The 21,509-nt window shown below is 34.2% G+C and overlaps 1 protein-coding gene across 3 annotated transcripts in view; it reads left to right on the top strand.

The window, feature by feature from the left end:
• G2E3 (G2/M-phase specific E3 ubiquitin protein ligase) overlaps positions 1-21,509 on the top strand; it is a 56,500-nt gene that overhangs the window by 27,408 nt on the left and 7,583 nt on the right. For all 3 annotated transcript variants that reach the window (XM_041759357.1, XM_041759358.1, XM_041759356.1), the window contains 8 exons: positions 523-688; positions 7,627-7,733; positions 8,421-8,537; positions 11,450-11,574; positions 11,676-11,808; positions 14,485-14,792; positions 16,955-17,136; positions 20,783-20,955. In XM_041759357.1, the coding sequence (XP_041615291.1) occupies positions 523-688; positions 7,627-7,733; positions 8,421-8,537; positions 11,450-11,574; positions 11,676-11,808; positions 14,485-14,792; positions 16,955-17,136; positions 20,783-20,955 (1,311 nt within the window). The remainder of the gene's footprint in view (positions 1-522; positions 689-7,626; positions 7,734-8,420; positions 8,538-11,449; positions 11,575-11,675; positions 11,809-14,484; positions 14,793-16,954; positions 17,137-20,782; positions 20,956-21,509) is intronic.

Raw genomic sequence — 21,509 nt, 5'->3', positions numbered from 1 at the left:
GCAGGCGCTAAACCACTGAGCCACCCCAGCGTCGAATTTTAGTATTTGATATTACAAGTGTTCTATTTCTTTTAGTCTTTGTGTTCTTGACCTGTTTAATGGATTGTTAGCATGTACAAAACCACAGTTTAGAAAATACAAATGGAAATAAATTTCATGGGTTAGGAATAAATTTTTATTTGCATTTTATATACTACATGATTAAAATATTTATTTTTAAGGTCCTTTAATTTTGTACATTGTTGAGTATAATGGTGTTGCTAACAGTATTACATAGGGTTCTCAACATAATACTAGTTATTGGAATTCTAAGAGTTAGGTCTTACCAAAAGGTTCACATTCTGAAAGTCCTGCTCTCCTTGATCATAGATTGTGAGACTGATTTACAGTGCCAAAGTTCCAGTCTGTTGTAGGTTAATTATGAGAGAAATACAAATGAATTTCCTCTTATAAATGTGAATTGCAGTTCTATCCTCATACTTTGTAACTTATTAGATGTTTCTAAATGATTTACATTTTTAGGTCATTTTGTTGGAAACATCGACCTGTTCAAATAATTACATCTAATAATTATAGAGACTCCATGCCATGTACCATTTGCTTGGAATTTATTGAGCCTATTCCAACTTACAGTATATTACGAAGTCCTTGTTGTAAGAATGCTTGGTTTCATAGGGACTGTTTACAGGTAAGTAATTTTATAAGCCTTTTCTGATATAAAATGTGTTCCTTGCTGATTTAAATTTTCTTTTATTTTAACGTTTTTTATTAGAGTTTATTTACTTATTTATATAGTCTCTACACCGAGTGTGAGGCTCGAACTCATGACCCCAAGATCAAGAGTCACATATTCCTCTGACCAAGCTAGCCAGGCGCCCCTGCTTTGAATTTTAAATTGTAAAGATTTGACAGTTACTTTACCTCTACTTATAACTTAAAAACAGCTTTATTAAAGCATATTTTACGTAAAAAGTTTACTCTATTGAACTGTACAACTAATACTTTAATAAATACTTTAGAGTACTACCTACTTAAAAGTTTTTGTTGTTTTAACCTAAGGATTTTGTTTGTATTTCACATGATTAAAACAGATTTAATCCCCAAGTTTATTTACATTTTAAGTTTAAAAACCAAGACATGTGAAATGATAATTTAACTGTAAGCTAATATATTTAAATGTTGAGGCCTTTGAAAGAAAAAAAAAAAAAACTCTGGTGTACACTGTATCACAGCTTCTTGACAGGGACTGATGACCGTTTAATGATTTAAAGGATAAAGGACTCTTTGAAAGCCACCTTGTATGTGAAACTCAGTGACCAGTTTGAGTTTTTTTTAAGATTTTATTTATTTGAGAGAGAGAGTGCATGCGTTGTGGGGAGGCAGGGGGAGAAAGAGAAACAGACTCCCTGCTGAGCAGGAGCACAATGTAGGGTTTGACTCCAGGACCCCAGGATCATGACCTGGACTAAACGCAGACACTTAGCCAACTGAGGCACCCAGATGCCCTCAATGACAAGTTTTTAAGCAAACATCATGAAACACGTAATATTAAGCAATTTAATATTTATTTTGATTCAGAAGATTCATGAATATTTTAAGATCTTGCTTATTGATAGCATCAAATATAATAGTATACATACGTGAAAGTGCCAACTGATAGTTACAGTTAATAGAATGCCAAATAACAAAGGATTTAATTAAATTTGACATTTTTTTTGGAGCTTGGCTTTTATTATTGTTTAGTAAAAAAATGTTATTATTTTTTTTAATGTTATTATTGATTACAGGTTATCCACAAAAGTATTTTTTAGAGTTAGGAGATATTATAAATCCTCTTGTATTTCAAGAAAGTCTTAAAAGTAGTAATAGTCAAAGTATGTGAGTCAAACAATAGACAGTAATTCTTCTTGAGTAGTGAAGTAGCAACTTCTTCTTGAGTAGTGGTCACTCAACCTAATACTTAGATATACTTTCAAAATTGTAGTTTATCCTAATAAACCACCTGCAGTTTCATCAGGAGTGGTTGTCGCCTGCCTTTGAATTTAAAAATCTTCTAAGCTGTCCTGATCACTATGTAGAAACAGAGAATATTCAGCACCTCATGGACCCTACTTTATAGCACATGTGGATAGAATGAATGATGCACAGAAGTTGAGTATGGGTTCTTTTGCTGCTGCCTACACTCAAGCTCTATTGGTATGCCCGAAGGCCAGAATAGAATAGGGAGATTCTTCAAGGAGAATTTGAGATTCAAAAGAAAAACTGGTTAAAATAGAATCAGAGGTCAATGAAATGGAAAATAATCTAACTCAAAGGCTCCTGAGAAGATCAAATCCATATCCCAAATTCCTTCACTCAAAGAAAGGCAGCAGTTGAGTTCTCCAGATTGACGTTGACATTAACCAAAGAAATAATCTTTTTCAAGCCCGAGGACCACATTTTAATTTTAGCACTATTCATAATTTTTATAGACAATATTGGATTTGTTGATCCTCTACCACCAAAACTCCAAGGACTCAAGACACAGAAAATGACAAGGGGTCTCAGTGGAATTGTACTGCTTGTATTTTTTTGAAGACCTACCTTTCTTCTCTTCTCTTCTCTTCTCTTCTCTTCTCTTCTCTTCTCTTCTCTTCTCTTCTCTTCTCTTCTCTTCTCTTCTCTTTTCTTCTTCTTCTCTTTCTTTTCTTTCTTTTCTTTCTCTTTCTTCATGTGAGCAGGGGGAGGGGCAAAGGAAGATGGAGAGAGAGAATCCTGGAGCAGACTTCACCTCTTGACATGGGGCTCAGTACCAGGACCCTGAGATCATGGCCTGAGCCAAAGTCAAGAGTTGACTTTGAGCTACCCAGGCACCCTTATGGCTTGCTTTTTTTCTTTTTTCTTTTCTTTTCTTTCTTTTTTTTTTTTTTTTTGTTTCAAAGCTCTTGGTGAAACCTTATATGAAGAAAAGAAATAAGCTTTAGCTCTTTAAAAACTGTTGACTGCCTCATGGTGCCTGCCAATGGGCAGAGGAAGAACCTCAGAATTTCATGGTACTCTTGGCTTTGTCTTTGTCTTCCCTAAAAATTTTCTACTCTGAGAAGCCAACATCTAGGGTCTAAAGATGGAAAGGAAAGCATCATGCATTGTCTGTAAAAAATAGGCAGTGAAATATCCCAAAGCTTTTCCCACTGTCTAGTCTCTCGATTTTGCTTTAAGTGATTTATTTTTCTTATTTTCTCATATTTCTATAAGTATAGTTTAATAGTCTTTTAACTGATTTTCTTTCCTTTTAGTGATTAAGCACAATCATGTCCTTTTTTTAAGCTGTATCTGAGAGAAACCGTGCCTTAAAATAAAAAAGCTTTAATGAAATGAAACTGCACAAAATAACTTTCCTATACTTATTCTGTACTTTGTCCTCGTGAGTGCCGATTTTCTGTGAAGACATACAGACAGATGGTGCCCAGTGAATTGCAGGAAATATTACAAGACTTCTGTCTATAAAGTCACACTGTATGCTGACTTTAGCAGTGGGCGACACATCACAGTGTGCGTTTTTTGTTGTTTAAGATTTTATGTATTTATTCATGAGAGACACTGAGAGAGGCAGAGGTATAGGCAGAGGGAGAAGCAAGCTCCCTGCAGGGAGCTTGATGTGGGACTCCGTCCCAGGACCCCAGCATCACAACCTGAGCCAAAGGCAGATTGGCATCCTTTTTTTTTTTTTTTTTCTTTAAAAAAAACAAAAAACAAAAAACACCGTGTTTAATCTTCTACAGGGAAGATTGAAAGATTTTTAACCCACTGACAGAGCAACAAAGTTAAGCTTTCTTCACCTGCCCGGTGTCCCATAGAACTTTCACAAGAGATTTCTATTGGGAAAGTACAATTTTCAAAACTAGCAACAGTACTTACACCCCTGGTTTCAGGAGAGATTTACATGCTTTACTGTTGAGACCATCAGTATCTAATACTGACTTGATGGTAGTCCCATGTATTTATAAAATGAGCCTATCCAGATTTAGGACAATTGAAGAAAAGCTAAAAAAATTTAAATAAAAAGCAAACTTGAACACTGAAGCAACCTTAAGCCATCTCTTTATTTTGATGATATATTTTTATAAAGAATGTAAATATTCAGATGGTCAGAAATGTATGTAAGTAAATGAAATCAAGGAGAAGAAATAACTTATGCATTTTAAAAACCAGAATTAGAAAATCACATGTCAACGCATACAGTGGGGCAGGGGGAAGTGCTGAAAATATAACAAAAGGTAGGAGATAATGATGACTATTGCCCAATGGAAATGTTTGCAAATAGATAATTTTTAAATAACTTAGGATTATTGTAGGTGATCTGTAAGAATGTCAAAGCTTTGACTTCCAGGCTTTGCATCTAATATATTGGAAGAAATATGATAATCCTAGTTAATTAGACCACAGAACCAAAGCCCTTACGTATGGTGCATTTTGTTTTAAAACCAGGCCTTCATCTGCAGTTCTGTGTGAAGATTGATAAATCAGGTTTGTTTGTTTGTTTGTTTTTAAAGATTTCATTTATTCATGAGAGACACAGAGAGAAAGACAGGTAGAGACGCAGGCAGAGGAGAAGCAGGCTCCATGAGAGAGCCTGACACGGGACTGGATCCTGGGTCTCCAGGATTAGGCCCTGGGCTAAAGGCGGTGCTAAACTGCTGAGCCAGCTGGGCTGCCCGATAAATCAGTTTTTATTTGTTTTATTAATAAACTAGTTTGGATAAAGAAAACTACTTGAGTATATTTTTTTGCATGAGCCTTGAACTTTTTTATATTTAGGATTATGCCATTAAAGGTGGCAGGATGGAGCCTATTTTGTCGGGTAAATTTTATAAATTCTGTTAGTTCTTAAAAAGAAGTGTTTTGTAAAAGGATCCAGGGAGTGTAGTTCATAAATATCATGAAAATTTATCTTTACCTAATAAGTTTAAACTGTATGAGAATTTTACAAAGGAAATTTATCTTATGAGTTTGTATTTGTGTCATCTTGTTAATTTTGAAAGAGTTATGTTATTTTTCAAAAACAGTTAAAAGGGATCCCTGGGTGGCACAGCGGTTTGGCACCTGCCTTTGGCCCAGGGCGAGATCCTGGAGACCCGGGATCGAATCCCACGTCGGGCTCCCGGTGCATGGAGCCTGCTTCTCCCTCTGCCTGTGTCTCTGCCTCTCTCTCTCTCTCTGTCTATCATAAATAAATAAATAAATAAATAAGCAAACAAATAAATAAATATCTGCCCCAATCAATATATAAGAAAAAGGAAAAAAAAATTGCTTCAGTTGTTAGTAACAAAACACAGAGAGGTTCTCAAACTTGACTCTATTTTCCATAGGGCTTTTTGTGAGCACTGAAAATACCAAATTTCTAATCCTGTCATTAAAAAGTCAATAATATAGAAAAATAAAATAAAAAGTCAATAATAATACTTACAAAAACGCAGGTCTGCTTTATGCAAATAAAAGAATCACAGCACCAGGAGCACTTGTTTATAAAATAAATAGGAACATGCAGTTGTTCCTTCATTAGAGACCAGTAAGAACTAATTCTCGAGTCATATTCAGTAAAGGAGCTACAGCGCCTTTTCCATTCTGTCACAAGTCTTAACTGAAGTAGTAAATGAAGTCTATCCTATTAAATAACAAATACCTGAAGAAAAATTTTTAATTCTCTGAACTTCATTAAAGGAAGAACAGTCCTATGCAACAGAATGAGAATTGTATGTAATTAAGCATATTTCGTCATTTGTGACCACTATAAATGCTATATGCTTTTGGATTTTGTAAAAGAAGAGTGCAGATTAATATCTTAACATTGATGGAAACTTTTCACTCTGTATGTAGAGAATTGCCACTATACTTGGTCAGTTTGGATTTCTCCATCATCCCAGTGGTCATGTTCTATCTTCCTTATCTCCTATGTTTTTTGTTTTGTTCCCCTCCATACTATCCATTTCCTTGGGTCATAGCTAATACTAAGGTATTGATACCAGTGTACAGTTGGCTCCTGAAGGCCTTTAGGTTCAGAGATTTCAGTGATTTGTTTCCCTCCCACACTCTGTGTATGTGTCCCACTTGCTACTAGTGGGTTGTTTTTGTTTTTGTTTTTGTGTGTTTTTTAAAATTTTTGTTTAAGCCGCTGGGGCTCAAACCTATGACTCTGAGACCGAGAGTTACATGCCAACCAGGTGCCCTGCTACTAGTGTTTTTGAACCTCAGTTCTTCTGTTTTCTTTATCATTTATAAATCATTCCCTAAGTCTGTCAAGTCTACCTAATAGTTATTGTGTCTTTTTTTTATTGCTAACCTCTGCCACTTAACTTTAGATGCTTTCAAAAAAAATAAATAAATAACTAGACTTTTGAAAGAGCCCACTAACTGGCTTTTTTCCCTGCATACCTTATTCTGTATTAACTTTTTATATACAGTGCTGGCTTTGATTTCCCTAATTCATAACCTCATTACAGAATTAGACATGCAATGCAATTCTTATCATGTAATCCTAAACATATTATTAATTAGTTCCCTAATCATATTGTCCTTTCTCTTACCATGGAGACTTGATACGTGCAATTCCCTATCCTTATAATGCCTTTTGTTCTATTTCCTAGCAAATCTTTGTTTCCTCTTCCAAACTTAGCTTTGACCTCACCATTCTTGTGACATTTTTGTCAAGGCTCTTAGACTTAGATATTTACTCCTTTTTCTTCCATGTTTATACTTGAAATGCACACACACTTTTACAAAGTATTGTATCTCATCATTCCAATCTAAGTTATTTGTTTCTATTTTTGGTACATAGCATAATGTTTGCTACCTATACAGCAGGGGTTAAATAGTTGTTAAATGAATGTGTGGTACTAGTTTTCTGGGCGGGGGAGGATTGGCTACTCTTTCTAGTAGGTTTGTAGTTTTCTGTCCCTGAGAGTACCCTCTGCCTGCTGGTTCTGTGTTTCTATTTACAGAAGCAGTGAGAATAGAATAGGTTTTATGCTTTTCCCCTTTTAGGAAGAACACTAGCTTAGAGATTGAGTTAAAACAGATCCAAGGATATTTTATAATAACATGTATTTAAACATCCTTCCTAGGTGAAGTAAGTCAATATTTTTACTGTTTTAATCAGTAAGTGATGGACAACATGATATGTGGGGACCGAAATGACATTGGATAGCAAAGGTTGAGAAAAAAATATGAGATAGATGTAAAACTAAGAACCGTCAATTCATTAACTTATTTTTTTGGTGATTAGGAAAAAAGATCTCAGAATTTTAGCAGAATAACTTCATTTATCAAAGCCTGAGAACTAGCATAGAAAGTGTTTTCATAATAAAGTGAAAAGTAGCACATGTTCTGTTAGCTATTATAATCTATAACCTGATACCTTGTTAAATTATTATTACTATTTTTTTAAAGATTTTATTTATTTATAGAGACACAGAGAGAGAGGGGCAGAGGCACAGGGAGAAGCAGGCTCCATGCAGGGAGCTTGACATGGGACTCGATCCAGGGTCCCCAGGATCAAACCCCGGGCTGCAGGCGGCACTAGACCGCTGCGCCACCAGGGCTGCCCCCCTGTTAAATTATTAACAATAGGTTTTCTCTTTTCCATTATAGGTTCAAGCAATAAATGCAGGAGTGTTTTTCTTTAGATGCACAATATGCAATAATAGTGATATATTTCAGAAAGAGATGTTGAGAATGGGAATTCATATTCCTGAAAAGTAAGTACCATTTAGCCTTTTGATAAAAAGATAATTTAAATGTAAGATTTTAATAACAATGGAAATAATTGTTTATGTTTTGATTAAGTGATCATGGACAAGTAGTCATCTTAAATGGGGAAATATAAAGCTGCCTCTACCACTGCCTCCTCCTTCCCAGATTGCTAGTTCTTGAGAGCAGGGACTGACTTCAGTATCTCATTAGTTGATTTGTAGTCTCTTAATAAATCCTCAGGTGTGTACAATAGTAATTTTTTTTTGTACAATAGTAATTAATTGGCTTAGATACTAGCATAATAGATTTTTAAATGGTATGTATAAATTAAAAGAATCAAGATATGGTTTAAAATATATAATAGGGATTTTCTTTAATACTTAAAGATGAGGAATCCGAAATAATGTTACTAAACTTGAAATTTAAAAATTAGAAGTGAAAATTCGGAAAAATATAAATTTTAGAACATTTCTAATTTTTCATTTAACATTTGAAAATTCACTGTGGAAATAATCAACTGCAGGATAAAATGACACTGACAGATTTATATCTTGAAGAGAATGATTAATCCTGAAAAGAAAAAGGTTTATCCTTATTCCTAAGTATGTGAAAAGTTTTTGTTTTTAGATTTCATTACTAATCCTTTTATGTAACATTTTAGTTGAAAGTGTATTTTATATCTTCATTTACAGAGATGCATCTTGGGAATTAGAGGAAAATGCTTATCAAGAACTTCTGCAGCACTATGAGCATTGTGATGTCCGAAGATGTCGTTGCAAAGAAGGGCGAGACTATAACGAACCTGATAGGTATAATGGGAAGTCCCAATTGTGCTTACTGTCCTTATTTAAACCATCAGTTAAAGAAGTAGTTTTCTAGTTAATAAAGTGTGCTTTTGCTTTTAGGATGTTTGAAGTTTTAGCTTGAGAGGAAATATATTTATTAAATGCATGTCTACATCTGTTTACAGAGAAATTATAGCTGTCAGCATGGTTGTAACTGATTTATGTGGTGTATTTTCATGAGGCTTCATTTTCTAGAGCTGTACTGCCTTATATGATAGGCACATGTGGCTGTTGAGTACTTGAAATGGGGCTATTCCAAATTGAGAGGTGTTGCAAGTGCGAAATACACAGTGAAGACTCATTTTCTTAATTTACTAAGGCTGCCATAACAACAGAAATTTGTTTTCTAACAATCCTAGAGGTAGAGGTATTGGCAAATTTTATTTCTTCTGAAGCCTCTCTCCTTGGCTTGCACATGGTTGATTCCCTGCTATGTCCTCACATGATTATCCCTCTGCCAGGTCCTAGTCTTCTTTTCCAATAAGGACACCAGTCATATTAAATTAGGGCCCACCCATATGACCTCTTAATTTATCTTAATTATCTCTTTAAAGGTCCTAGCTCCAAATATAGTCACATAATGAGGTGTAGTGGGCTTTAGGACTTTAACATGAATTTGGAGGGGACACACAGTTCAACTCCTAGCAGCAAGACAAAAAGAACTTAGAGTATCATGTTAATAACTTTTTATATTGATTACATGTCAAACAAAATGATATTTTGGAAATGTTGAAATTCATTTCACCTATTTCTTTTACCTTCTTAAATCAAGTTGCTAGAAAAGTTTAAATTCATTAAATGACTTGCATTATATTTCTATTGGATGGCACTGTTTTGTTGAATTTATGGAGGATATTTCAATAAATTTGTAATCCCTGTGACACAATCGTACATGGCAAGCTGAAACTTAAGTGCAAAGCAGAATATTGGGAGCCTTATTTCTCATGGAAGGTGATTTGGCTGGGTAAGCTATCTTATTGCAAAGACTCCGCTGATGTCTGCCAGCTTTGAAAATTTTCCGTAAGCAGCTCTTACCACTACCATATCCCTGATTTCCGGTTCTGAGCTGGGCTTTTTCTTTTATGTGCATGTTACAATGTAATTTATATTATTTGAGTTTGTTTTTGTCATTAGACTAAAAATTATTTAAGAGCAGAAATCTCTAGATTTCTAAGAAGCAATATGTTCATTAATATTGATATTTTCTAAATTTATTTTGGGCTATTTTAGTTAACCTACATATATTGCTTATATATCACTGGTCGCCCAGTCAGTAGTTACCAAACTCCCTTTCTCTTTCTGACGGCTATTTGAAATTGCTATCCTTTGTCTTTTCTCCTGGGACCTAATACCTGCAATCTGAATGTTTGGGGGTGTTTTTGTAATCTCACTCTCTCATTCTAGTGATAGGAAGATGGTTTTGCTGAGAGGCACCATGGTGTAGTGGTTAGGAGCATGGGTCTCAAGCCAACTAAACTAGGTTGGAAGCCTCACTATTGAGACTTAACTAGCACTGTGAACTTTTTTTTTTTTTTTAATTAATTTTTATTGGTGTTCAATTTACCAACATACAGAAAAACACCAGTGCTCATCCCATCAAGTGTAGCACTGTGAACTTAATTGGACAAGTCATTTACCCCTCTGTGCCTTGATCTCTTCTCTTTTAAAATTAAGGATAATAAGGACTTTTCCTATCACTTAAAATTATGAGGATTAAACTTTTTGTGTAAAGGCTGAGAACTGGACCTGGTGTATAGTAAGCACTTATGTTAGCTGTCATCTTTCATCTTTCTCTCCATTATTTGGCAGAACTCTTTGGGAGAGACACACAGAGAAGACATATACGTACATACCCATATCCACACAGAAAGATTCACTTAACATCTTATGGAGTGAAGAGAATCCAAATACCTCTTTTTCCTTCTTCCTTTTTTTTTTTTTTTTTTTTTTTTTTTGAGAGAGAGGATATATGTGAATACATGGAGGCAGGGAGCTTGAGGGAGAGGGAGAGAGAAAATCTTAAGCAGGCTCCACACCCAGCATGGAGCCTGACACAGGGTTCTATCTCATGACCCTGAGATCATGACCTGAGCCTCAAATCAAGAGTTGGATGCTTAACCAACTGAGCCACTCAAGCATTCCCCAACTACCTCTCTTATCACCTATATATCCACACACCTAGGGAGTATATCCATTATTTATTCATAGAAGGAATACCTATAACCAAATAAAAAATAGGCCCCACACCACAACCCATACCCACACCTACACCTATACAGAAAATGTGAGTGTGGACTGGCATATATCACACAATTCAGTGGGGAAACTTGGAGATGGGGATGGAAGGAAACAAAAGACTCTAAATATGGGCAAGATCATAAGTCTGGATATTGTTGAGCTGAGCAATACTGGATTTCTAAACAAGCATTTGTAGAAAACAATTCCTCACATTGAATATGAAAAGTAATATTTTAGGTAAGATAATATATTTTCTGATGCTTCTTCCATGTTGGATGCATTTATATAGCAAATTTCCTATGAGCTAGTAATTTCTAGATATAAAAGAAATGTTTTTCTTTCTTAATTATATTCTTTCTGGTATATATATTCCTGTGTATGTACATGTACATGTTGATATTAAGGTATTTTAAGTTAATGAGTATTTAGAAGAGGAGGTTACAAACATAATAAGTGAAATAGAAAAAAAATACTTTAAGAAAAAAATATAGTGCAAAGCAGGTAATCTTTTTCCCCTCCTTTGGTTGAAGGGTTGATTTTATGTGAGATGGACAGTGTAGCCTGTGGCAGTGCTAGTGGTTGGAATTAGACCAAGTTAATACCAAAATGTAAACATCTGCTTCTCTTTATGTCCTCAGCAAATGGGAAATAAAGCGCTGTCAGTGTTGTGGTTCTAGTGGAACACATTTAGCTTGTTCCTCATTACGGTCATGGGAACAAAACTGGGAGTGTTTGGAATGTAGAGGTATCCTCTACAATTCAGGTAATATTTTGTAATTGTGAATAAAGATTTTTTCAATTGAGTATTATTTAAAAATTTCTTCTGTATCTCTGTAATGCTAACATTGGGTTTTAAATCTACAGAGGATTTCCAAAAAGCCAAAAAGCATTCATTACCCAACACTAATAATGTGGGAATAACTGATTGTTTGTTGGAAGAATCATCACCTAAATTACCCAGACAGTCACCTGGAGCCCAGCAAAAAGATCTGCTGAGGTATGTATTGTATGTATTTTGAATAGAAGAAAAATATAAAACTCTGTTTTTTTTAAAGTAAGCTCCTTGTCCAGTATAGGCCTTGAACTCATTACCCCAAGATCAGGTATCACATGCTCTATTAACTGAGCCAGCCAGGTACCCCTATAAAGCTCTGTTTTGAGAAAATTACAATAGGAAGTGGATATATACACACTTAGAATATTGATCTTAATATTCTGGACAAATGTTTTTTAAACTGCAGGACCAATGTTTGGTCATGAAGTCAATGCAACCAGCATTAAAAAAGGAAACCAAATAGGATAGAATAGAATTACAAGATTGCATTACACATAGAATGTATATAAAATTTATTTTATTGTATACTGAATCATGATGTAAAAAATAGAGATCATTTTCAAGGTAGTTTAAAATATATCAAGTATACCATGTTACTTGGTTCAAAGGAAGGAATTCTATTTAATATAGCGATTTAAAAAAAAAATGTCATTTGCTTGATATATTTGCTGTCAGTGTCAGAGGTCTAAGTATTACCTCTTTAGAAAGTTTAAGGTATACTTACAAGTATTATTGTATTAATGCCTAAATATTTTCCTACCTGGGCTGATTCATTCCATCCTTAGGCAACTTGGTGGTACCCAGCTTCTGGAAGGTCACCATACTGATGCTACGCTTAGTGCAGACACCCAGTTGGCATTTCACACTACAGCCCAGAACTCGTGTGCTCAAGCCATCCTCATGCCGCAGCCTCCTAAGTAGCTGGGACTACAGGCATGTGCCACTGCACCCAAAGCAAAATAAGTAATTTTCAAAATCATTCATAAACATTTAAATAAGACTAGAATTAGAACTTAGTATCAGGTATTTATTCAGCTGAAGTTAAGATTTTTAAGTACGTGTGGCTTTGCAAAGGCGTTTATAGAAAAATTAGGCAAAACTAACATTAGTAGCTAAGCATGATGAACTACTTTTTTGTTAAAAATAGTATCAAGTAAAAAAAAAAAAGTATCAAGTTAGTGGCGCCTGCGTGGCTCAGTTGTTCACATACCTGTCTGACTCTTGATTTTGGCTCAGGTCATGATCAGGGTCCTGAGATCTAGCCCTGCATGGGTCTCCATGGTCAGGAAGGAGTCTGCTTGAGATTCCCCCCCTCTCTCTCTGTCTCTCCCCATCTCCCTACCTCCCACCTTGGCCCACCCTTCATATGCATGAGGGCTCACTCTCTCAAATAAATAAAAGCTTTTTAAAAAAATAGTATCAAGTTAAAACTCAGAAGATAAAGAGAATTTCTGTGATATTTGATAACTAGATTTATAGATAGAAGTGTAATATGAAGTACTATTTAAAAAAGTGAAGAATTGCTGCTTAAGATACCACTTGTTAACTGAAAACTTGTTACAGAAGTTTTTATAATATTTTTAGTATCAAGAAGGATGTTCACATTAGTTTAAAAAATTTTAGTATGTAGGTTTCTAAACATGTTATACCAGGAAAGTTTGATTCCTTGTTCCATGCTTTAACATCATATTTTAAAAGAATAGCATCAGCATTTCCATTCCAGGCAGGAGCAAGGAATCAACCTGCTACATGAAGGCATATTTCTGAAGAATTGTCTTACTTCCAGAAGACTTTGGTTTTCCTGCAACCTGGATTAATGAATAGGGGTGTGTGAAGAAAGAAAAAAGCAAAGCCTGGTCCACATTGGAGCATTGTAATGTTTAACCATGAGAAGGATTTATACTTGATGTGGAAAGATGATCCATAGACATTGTTCCAAACAGGATTATTTTGAGTACATTAATTTCAGTTACAGATAGAAAAATTGAGGCAGAGCAATTGATTTGGTCCATGCAATTGCCAGGAAGTATTGATAAGTACAGATTGCTAGGCCTCATGCTCAGAGGCTCTGATTCTGAGAACCTCAAGAATTTCATTGTGGCTCAAGAATTTGCATTTCGGGGGCACCTAGCTGGCTCAGTCAGTGGAGAGTACGAAACGAAACTCTTGATCTCAGGGTTGTAGGTTTGAGCCCCACAGTGGGTGTGTAGATATTACTTAAAAAGAAAGTCTTGGGGGGGGTTGGAATTTGCATTTCTAACAAGTTTCCATATGCTGCTGTTGGTTTGGAACTACACTTTGTGAATTACTGCTATAGGCTAAAAAGTACTATTTAAACGGTTGTGAATTGTGTTTATAATATTAACTCTACTGTTAAAACTAAATTTATAATTAGAAATACATTGTGAAATCTTAAAACTGTGGTTCTCACATAGAGTAAGCAGAGGTGACATTTGTTCTATTTCTGAAGGCTCTAGTAAACTTCAAATGCCTGTAAGTAACTGATTGTTATAGCCATTGGCCAGGAGTGTGAGATTCTGAGCTTCTTTTATATCTGAATCTACTGAATTGATCAAATTTGACATAATCTATCAACATTCTCATGAATCATTTATGACATTAGATTTTAATTGGTAGGAAATTGGGGAAGGAGTCAAAAATTCAGAATTAAGTCAAATAGCTTTTTGGTTCTGGTGGCAGCTATTGTCTGATTTTGGGTGGGAGTTGGGGAAGAATTTCCTTCTTAATTTTTCTATTTTTTATTGGCTGAACTACTGCTGTGTCATGTAAAGTACTGTGGAATACTTAACCTCTATGTTTTAAATTCATGTTTTATAGGCAAGGCAGCAAATATAGAAGAGATATTTCAACAATTATAATGGAATTAGGATTTCAAATTAAAAAAAAAACTAAAAGATTATGGATTAATAAAGCCAATATCTGGAATAGTGCCTTAGATGTATTCAGAAATCAAAACTTTAATCCTTCACATACAATTGAAGTAGCATATGTCAATGAAAGTGATAATTTTGGAAGAGAGCATCCTGGATCAAAGCAAGAATTCCTAAGTCTCTTAATGCAACATCTTGAGAATTCACCAGTGTTTGAAGGTTCCTTGTCAAAGAACTTGTCTCTAAATTCTCGAGGTAATTTTATTTATTATTGTATGTACTGAATATTACCGTGTGAAAGAGGTAGCTGGTTAGAATTAATATTCAATTCCTGTGGTCAAAATGTGTAGTTCGCTTTGTTAGTAAACTACTGATTGAATCACAGAAAAGTGGAAAAGAGGGAGTGGTATTTTTTAAAGTAAATTTTGTAGTGAAACATTTTCTGTTTAAGAATATGCTTAATTTCTTTTAGCTGTATCCTCCTTGGAATGAATTTATAATTGAGTGTAACTTCTTTAAAAATGTACTTTATATTCATTCTAATTGCATTTGAATAGAGTGGCCAAATGGAATGGATGATTATTTGAGCCCTTCTTGTTCACATCTTTGGAAGTTGCAGATAGGATATTTCTTCACAGCCTAGGACTTTTATCACATAATTTTCTGGTCCACATGTAACACATTTTTAAATATACTTTTGCTTTCAAGAATTTTTCATGTACATTTATGCATGTGATACTTTTCTGCCTTCTGGTGAAGAATTAAAACATGCATTTCAGAAGAATGATTAATTCTAGCATTCTTTTTTAGGAGCTTTTATATCACTTTTGCTATAATAGGAAATTTGAAAGAGTGTGAAGACTTACTTCATTGCATTTGAATTTTCTCCTGTATATTCCCTAGAACTTCCTTACTATTGCCTGAAGCATCATTAAAATAGTTGAGAAACTACCAAGGTTTATTTTTAAATCTTTTATATTATTTGAACTATACTATGTATAGTACACACTGTTTAATTCTAAAATCCCTTAATAAAAAGATCACTCCAAATAATCAGTAATATTAACTCAAAACAGTTTTGGTATAGTGGATGAGTGCATAAATTCACAAAATCTAAATTCAGTTTTGTACATTATATCTTTAATTACAGAGTCTTTTTGGAACTCAGTTTCTGTATCTGTAAAATGTGACTGCTATGTAGCATATAAGGTTATTGAGTTTTTATTATTAGTTCATGTATTGATAATATTAATAATTTTGCTCTGAACAATATTAAGAAAAATAAAGGAAAATTTACATGATATCTTTTTTTTTACATGATATCTTTTTGACTTATCAAAGTAGCTAAAACATTTTATTAAGTTTTTATTTTAATTCAATTAGTTAACATACCATGTTGTATTAGTTTCCGATGTACATTATGGTAATGCAACACTTCGTGCATTACCCTGTGCTCTCCTCAATTCCCATCAGCTATTTCACCTATGCTCCTACTCCTCCTACCTCTCATACACCTCTCCCCTCTGGTAACCATCAGTTTGTTCTCTATAATTAAGAGTCTGTGCCTTGATTAGTGTGTGTGTGTGTGTCTCATTTTTTCCCCTTTGCTTATCTGTTCTGTTTCTTAAATTCCACATAATGTGTGAAATCATATGGTATCTGTCTTTCTCTGACTTCTTTTGCTTAGTAGCTAAAACATTTTAAATGATAATTTAAAAAATATTGAAAGCTATGAAGACATGGTATGACCACATACACTCTTGGGAGTAAATTTGTGCCATTTTGGAAAATAATTTAGCCCTATTTATCAACAACCTTAAAAATGTTTGTATCCTTTGAATTATTAATAACATAGGTAGGAACCTATACTCATCGAATAATAAAAGATTTATAAATAACAATATGGAGGTAAATACTGATCATAATACTATGTCTCATATGGTTGAAAATACAGCTTACCCGAGGTAGCTAGTAATAAGGAGATGGTTTACATTGCAATGCATCTATAAATTAGTCTTAATGCGGTCATTAACTGTAGATTTGAATAATTTTGTATAATATAGAAAAAGTTTACAATATAGTAAGTAAAAAAAAAACCCAGGAGTCAAACTATTTGTGTAGATACTAATATGCATTTGAGAAATACATATCAAAGTGTGCACACGGGTTATTATGGTGATAGAATTATAAGTAATTTTTATTAAAGAGTTTCTGTATTTACATTTTTTCTATTATGTTACTTTGTATTCAGAAAAATATAGGTAAGATCTTTATACATGATCCTAGTTTCTATGAATTATTTTACATTTATCTAAGTCTTAGTTTTTTTAATTTACTGTATATGTGTTCAATATATTTGGTAATTATTTATAATAATAAAAGAATTATATTTGATGTATTTTAATCTGTATTTACAGCTCTGGAGGAGAATCTTTACTATGAAGCTGGCAAAATCCTTGCCATTTCTTTGGTTCATGGTGGTCCTTCACCTGGTTTCTTTTCTAAAACCTTGTTTAACTGCCTTGTTTATGGGCCAGAAAATACCCAACCAATTTTAGATGATGTTTCAGACTTTGATGTGGCACAAATGATAATCAGGGTAAGAAATGTACTTGTTAATTAAAATATAGACTATGTTCTAGTTATATTTGTTTTTTTGTTTTTAATTTTTTTTATTATTTATTTATGATAGTCATACAGAGAGAGAGAGAGAGAGAGAGAGGCAGAGACACAGGCAGAGGGAGAAGCAGGCTCCACGCACCGGGAGCCCGACGTGGGATTCGATCCCGGGTCTCCAGGATTGCGCCCTGGGCCAAAGGCAGGCCGCGCCACCCAGGGATCCCCTGTTCTAGTTATATTTGAATGTAAATAATGGATCTACAATAGAATAATCTGTGCAGTAGTCAAGGGATAACAGTATTTCTGTTTACCAGCAGAGTTCACAACCAATTAAGAGATTTTTTTTTAAAGATTTTACTCATTCATGAGAGAGACAGAGAGGCAGAGGCATAAATAGAGGGAGAAGCAGGCTCCCTGCAGAGAGCCTGATGCGGGATTCAGTACCAGGACCCCAGGATCATGACCTGAGCCAAAGGCAGGTGCCCCCCAATTAAGAGATAGATGTTAAAGTCATACAGCTAGAGATCAAAGAACCAGGTTTGATGTTGCTAAAACCAATTAGATAACATGACTTTGGTCTGTGGGCAAAATGGTTTTTTAATATTCCTCAGAATTAGATGGATTTATCTTCCCTGCCAGAGACAATCTAAGGCAGGTTCCTTATTGTCTGCTACAGAGCAGATGAAAGTGTGCTTTATAGGCAGATAGATCTGCAGAGGAAGGACTTGGCTTACGAGTCAAAAAAACTTACTCTAATTCCTACTGGGAGATAAGTGTGATAGGTGGAGAGAAGAACCAGGATAAATTTCTTCTTATGGAGCAAATGGGGAGACTGGGTGTTTTCTACCCTATAAGTATCATTACCTACATGCTACTCATTTGGAAACTAATGGAGATAATGAAAGTCATCCAACTTTTTTTCCCTTAACCTCTTTCCTGCTTAAGCCTACTCTATCTATCCATTGTCTCCATTAATACATAGTATAGTTTAACAGTTAAAAGCAAATGCCCAGGAGTCAGATTTTAGTTTGAAATAACTGCTATAAGCTGTGTGACCTTGGGCATGTTAGTTAATTTTGTTAAGCCTCAGTTTCAAAACCACAAAGTAAACAACATGGACATGTGTTCTTTCATTTGGCCCAAGGTGCCTCATCCTTAAATGGAGTTTAAATTGACCCTTTAACTCTTCAATTTATTTCTCCTTTACTAAAACATTTACTTTAGTATAACTTAATTGTCTCAGCTTCCTCTTTCCTACCCATTTCTTAACTTTTTATAGTCAGGCTTCCATTCCTACCACCATTCTCCCTAGTTAGCTAGTTTGTAGCTGATATCCAGAAATCTAAATTACTACATTCAAAGGCCTTTCTTTCCTAATTCCTCATCTCTTCCTTTTGCAATTACCACTGTCTTTGAATTCATCTCTGCTGTTTTCTTTAATATTGTATTTCTTTCTACTCTTGAAACTTGGGTTTCAAGTGTTATCTTAACAGTCCTCTTTCTGTATATTTGGAAAGCTTCTTCTTGACCATAACCTTTCTGAATGATTCTCAGACTTGTGTTTTTGAGCCGCTAGACTTTTATATCCAGATAGGATCTGAGTCTTTCTCACACACTGAGCCCAACATGTTTAGGACAAAACTGTTTTTTCCCCAGAATTTATTTTTGCCTGATTTTTCTTTATTAAGAGATTTCTTATTTCTGTGCCTTTCTAGAGAAAGGGTCATTTTCATTCTTCCATACTCCATTTATCAGCGTGCTAAGTCATCTGTATCTAGGAGTGTTTTTTATCTTCAGCCTTTCCCTCTTATTTCTAATGTACTTACTATACCAAACTCAAATTATTTCTAGGCTTAAACAATTAGGATATTATTTAATATTCTTATTCAGGATGATTCTTTTAAAAGTATAGTTTTGACAACATCCCTTTCTTCTTCGGGAATCTTCGATGGCTTCTCATTGCCTATTGAAGAGAGTTCAAGCTATTCATTAGGGCATTTAAGACTTCCTGTTCCTCTCATGGCTTTATCTACTCCTGTTTCTGTGCTCCTATCCAATGTTTGTTCATTTAGTCAATGACTAATTATGTACCCCATATTGTTTCATCACTGAATACAATAGTGATCCAAACTCCCTGCTTCCTTGAAATTTACATTTCAGAGGGAACACAGAAGATAAATAAATATATAATATACTGTCATGTATTAAGATGTATTATAAAAAGAAAAAAGAATAAGAGAAAGGAGATACTGTTCGAGATATAATAAGTGGAGCCTAGGCTAAGTTTTTGTAACAGACCCCAGTAGATACATTTTTCAAAATTCGTTATCTAGATTTTAGTGTAGGGCTTGCCAAATTATGGTTATTGGCCAAGTCTGGCCTGCTGCCTCTTTCATTGTAAATAAAGTTTAACTGGAACACAGCCATACCTATTTCCTATTTGTTGTGTTATGCTTTCACACTATAGTGGCAGAGTTCAGTAGTTGTGACAGATATCCAATGGCTCACAAAGTGTAAAATGCTGTCTGGCCTTTCAGATGGCTTATATTTTAGTGGTATAGTTATGATGATATACCAAGTTATTTAGGGAATTGGATTCCTTCCTCTCCTAGTGTAATCACTTAGGATATTGTCTTCATCTATATGAAGCTTGTTCTTTTTTTTTTTTTTTTTTTTTTAAGATTTTATTTATTTATTCATGAGAGACACAGAGAGAAAAGCAGAAACTTAGGCAGAGGGAGAAGCAGGCTTCCTGCTGGGATCATGACCTGAGCTGAAGGCAGATACTCAACCATTGAGCCATGAAGCTTGCTCTTAAGGAAGGAAATAGAGTTCAGGAAAGCTTGACACATTTTCACTCAAATTCCTTTGGACAGTTCTTAGTCACATATAGCTGAAAGGAAAGTTGGCTATGTGCCCAACTAAAACTCAGGGTGGTGGGTTTGGGGGCATAAGGTAATAATATTTACCCAACTATTAGTCTCTGACAATGTGTGAAAGTAGTATTTTGAACAGGGTAGTCAAAAAGCTTCTGGAATTTCAACAGAAATCTAAAATGAATGAGGGAAATCATATAAATGACTGGAAAAAGAATTTTTTGGAAAGAAGAAATAAAAGAAATTTTACATTCAAATGGGCCATTGCTTCCTGTTTTTAATCTTTTTTCCCCCATGTAACTTTATTAAAAAGCAAGCTATATGGAAGTGTCTGGCACATAAATGGTCAAGTATTGCTTTATACTATTTCCCAAACTACTCTCTTTTGATTCTATCCTTCCCTCTTTGAAGTTCCTCGTTAAGTCTTTAAGGCAAGATAGCTGATAATTCTTTCTCTTTCATGAAATCTCAGGTTACTTCATTTCTCTAGCACTATGTAACTGTTCTGTGTCGATTATTAATATCTTTTATGTTAATTTCTTATATTAAGGTGTTATTTTATTCTAGATTTCTTGAAGGCAGAAATTTACAGTGTTTATTAAACTAGATTGTCATTTATTCTAGAAAAATAATTGAACACTTCATGCTGGTGCTCTCCAGAATAAGTATAAAGTAATAAGTGTCACTTGAAATGTAAATATCATTCACAAGTAAATGGGCAAACCGGATATATTTTCTTCTTTGTTGTAGGTAAATACTGCAACAAATGTGGCTGACTTGAACTCAGTAGTAAATGAATGCTATAACTACCTAGAGCTTATTGGATGTCTAAGAATTATAACATCATTAAGTGATAAATATAGGTTGGCCGAAGACATACTGGTTTACCATGTAATTAAGAGAGTCCAAGCACCCTTTGAAAGGTAATTTGTTTATATGAGATTCTCTCAAATTACATGTTTAAAGTGATTGTCTTATAATGTGAGATATATTTGATAAAAATTTAAGTGCTTTTTAACATAACGCTTTAAAACTAATGTCTTAAAGATGATTACCGTTCTAACCATTTTATATGGAATGGTGCATATGTGTGATGCTTGGGTAGGAAAAGTAATCCTTATCTTAACTTAGTTACTTTTCTAAATCAAAACAATTTTAAAATTCTTAGCATGTAAACCAATTATTCCATTTCTACTCGTCCATTTAATAACTATTTATTGAGAAAAAAATAATGTTATTGAGGACCTGTTATCTGCTAGGTAATAGATACTAAGTGTTCTTTAATTAATAAGGTAGATAAGAGTCTTTCTCTTCATTAGCTGAGAACACTGATCTTTAAACTTTTTGTTCTAGTAATCCTTAAAAGTTGTTTAAAAATATACATTTGTTCTCACATTTTTCTATTTTTTTAATAATATAAAATGTAAATGAAAGTAGGCAGAATGGTACACTGTGCAATTACCACATAGATCTATAA

Source organism: Vulpes lagopus, chromosome 6 (assembly GCF_018345385.1).
Source record: "Vulpes lagopus strain Blue_001 chromosome 6, ASM1834538v1, whole genome shotgun sequence".
Lineage (NCBI taxonomy): Eukaryota > Metazoa > Chordata > Mammalia > Carnivora > Canidae > Vulpes > Vulpes lagopus.
This window is presented reverse-complemented; position numbering and strand designations above follow the sequence as displayed.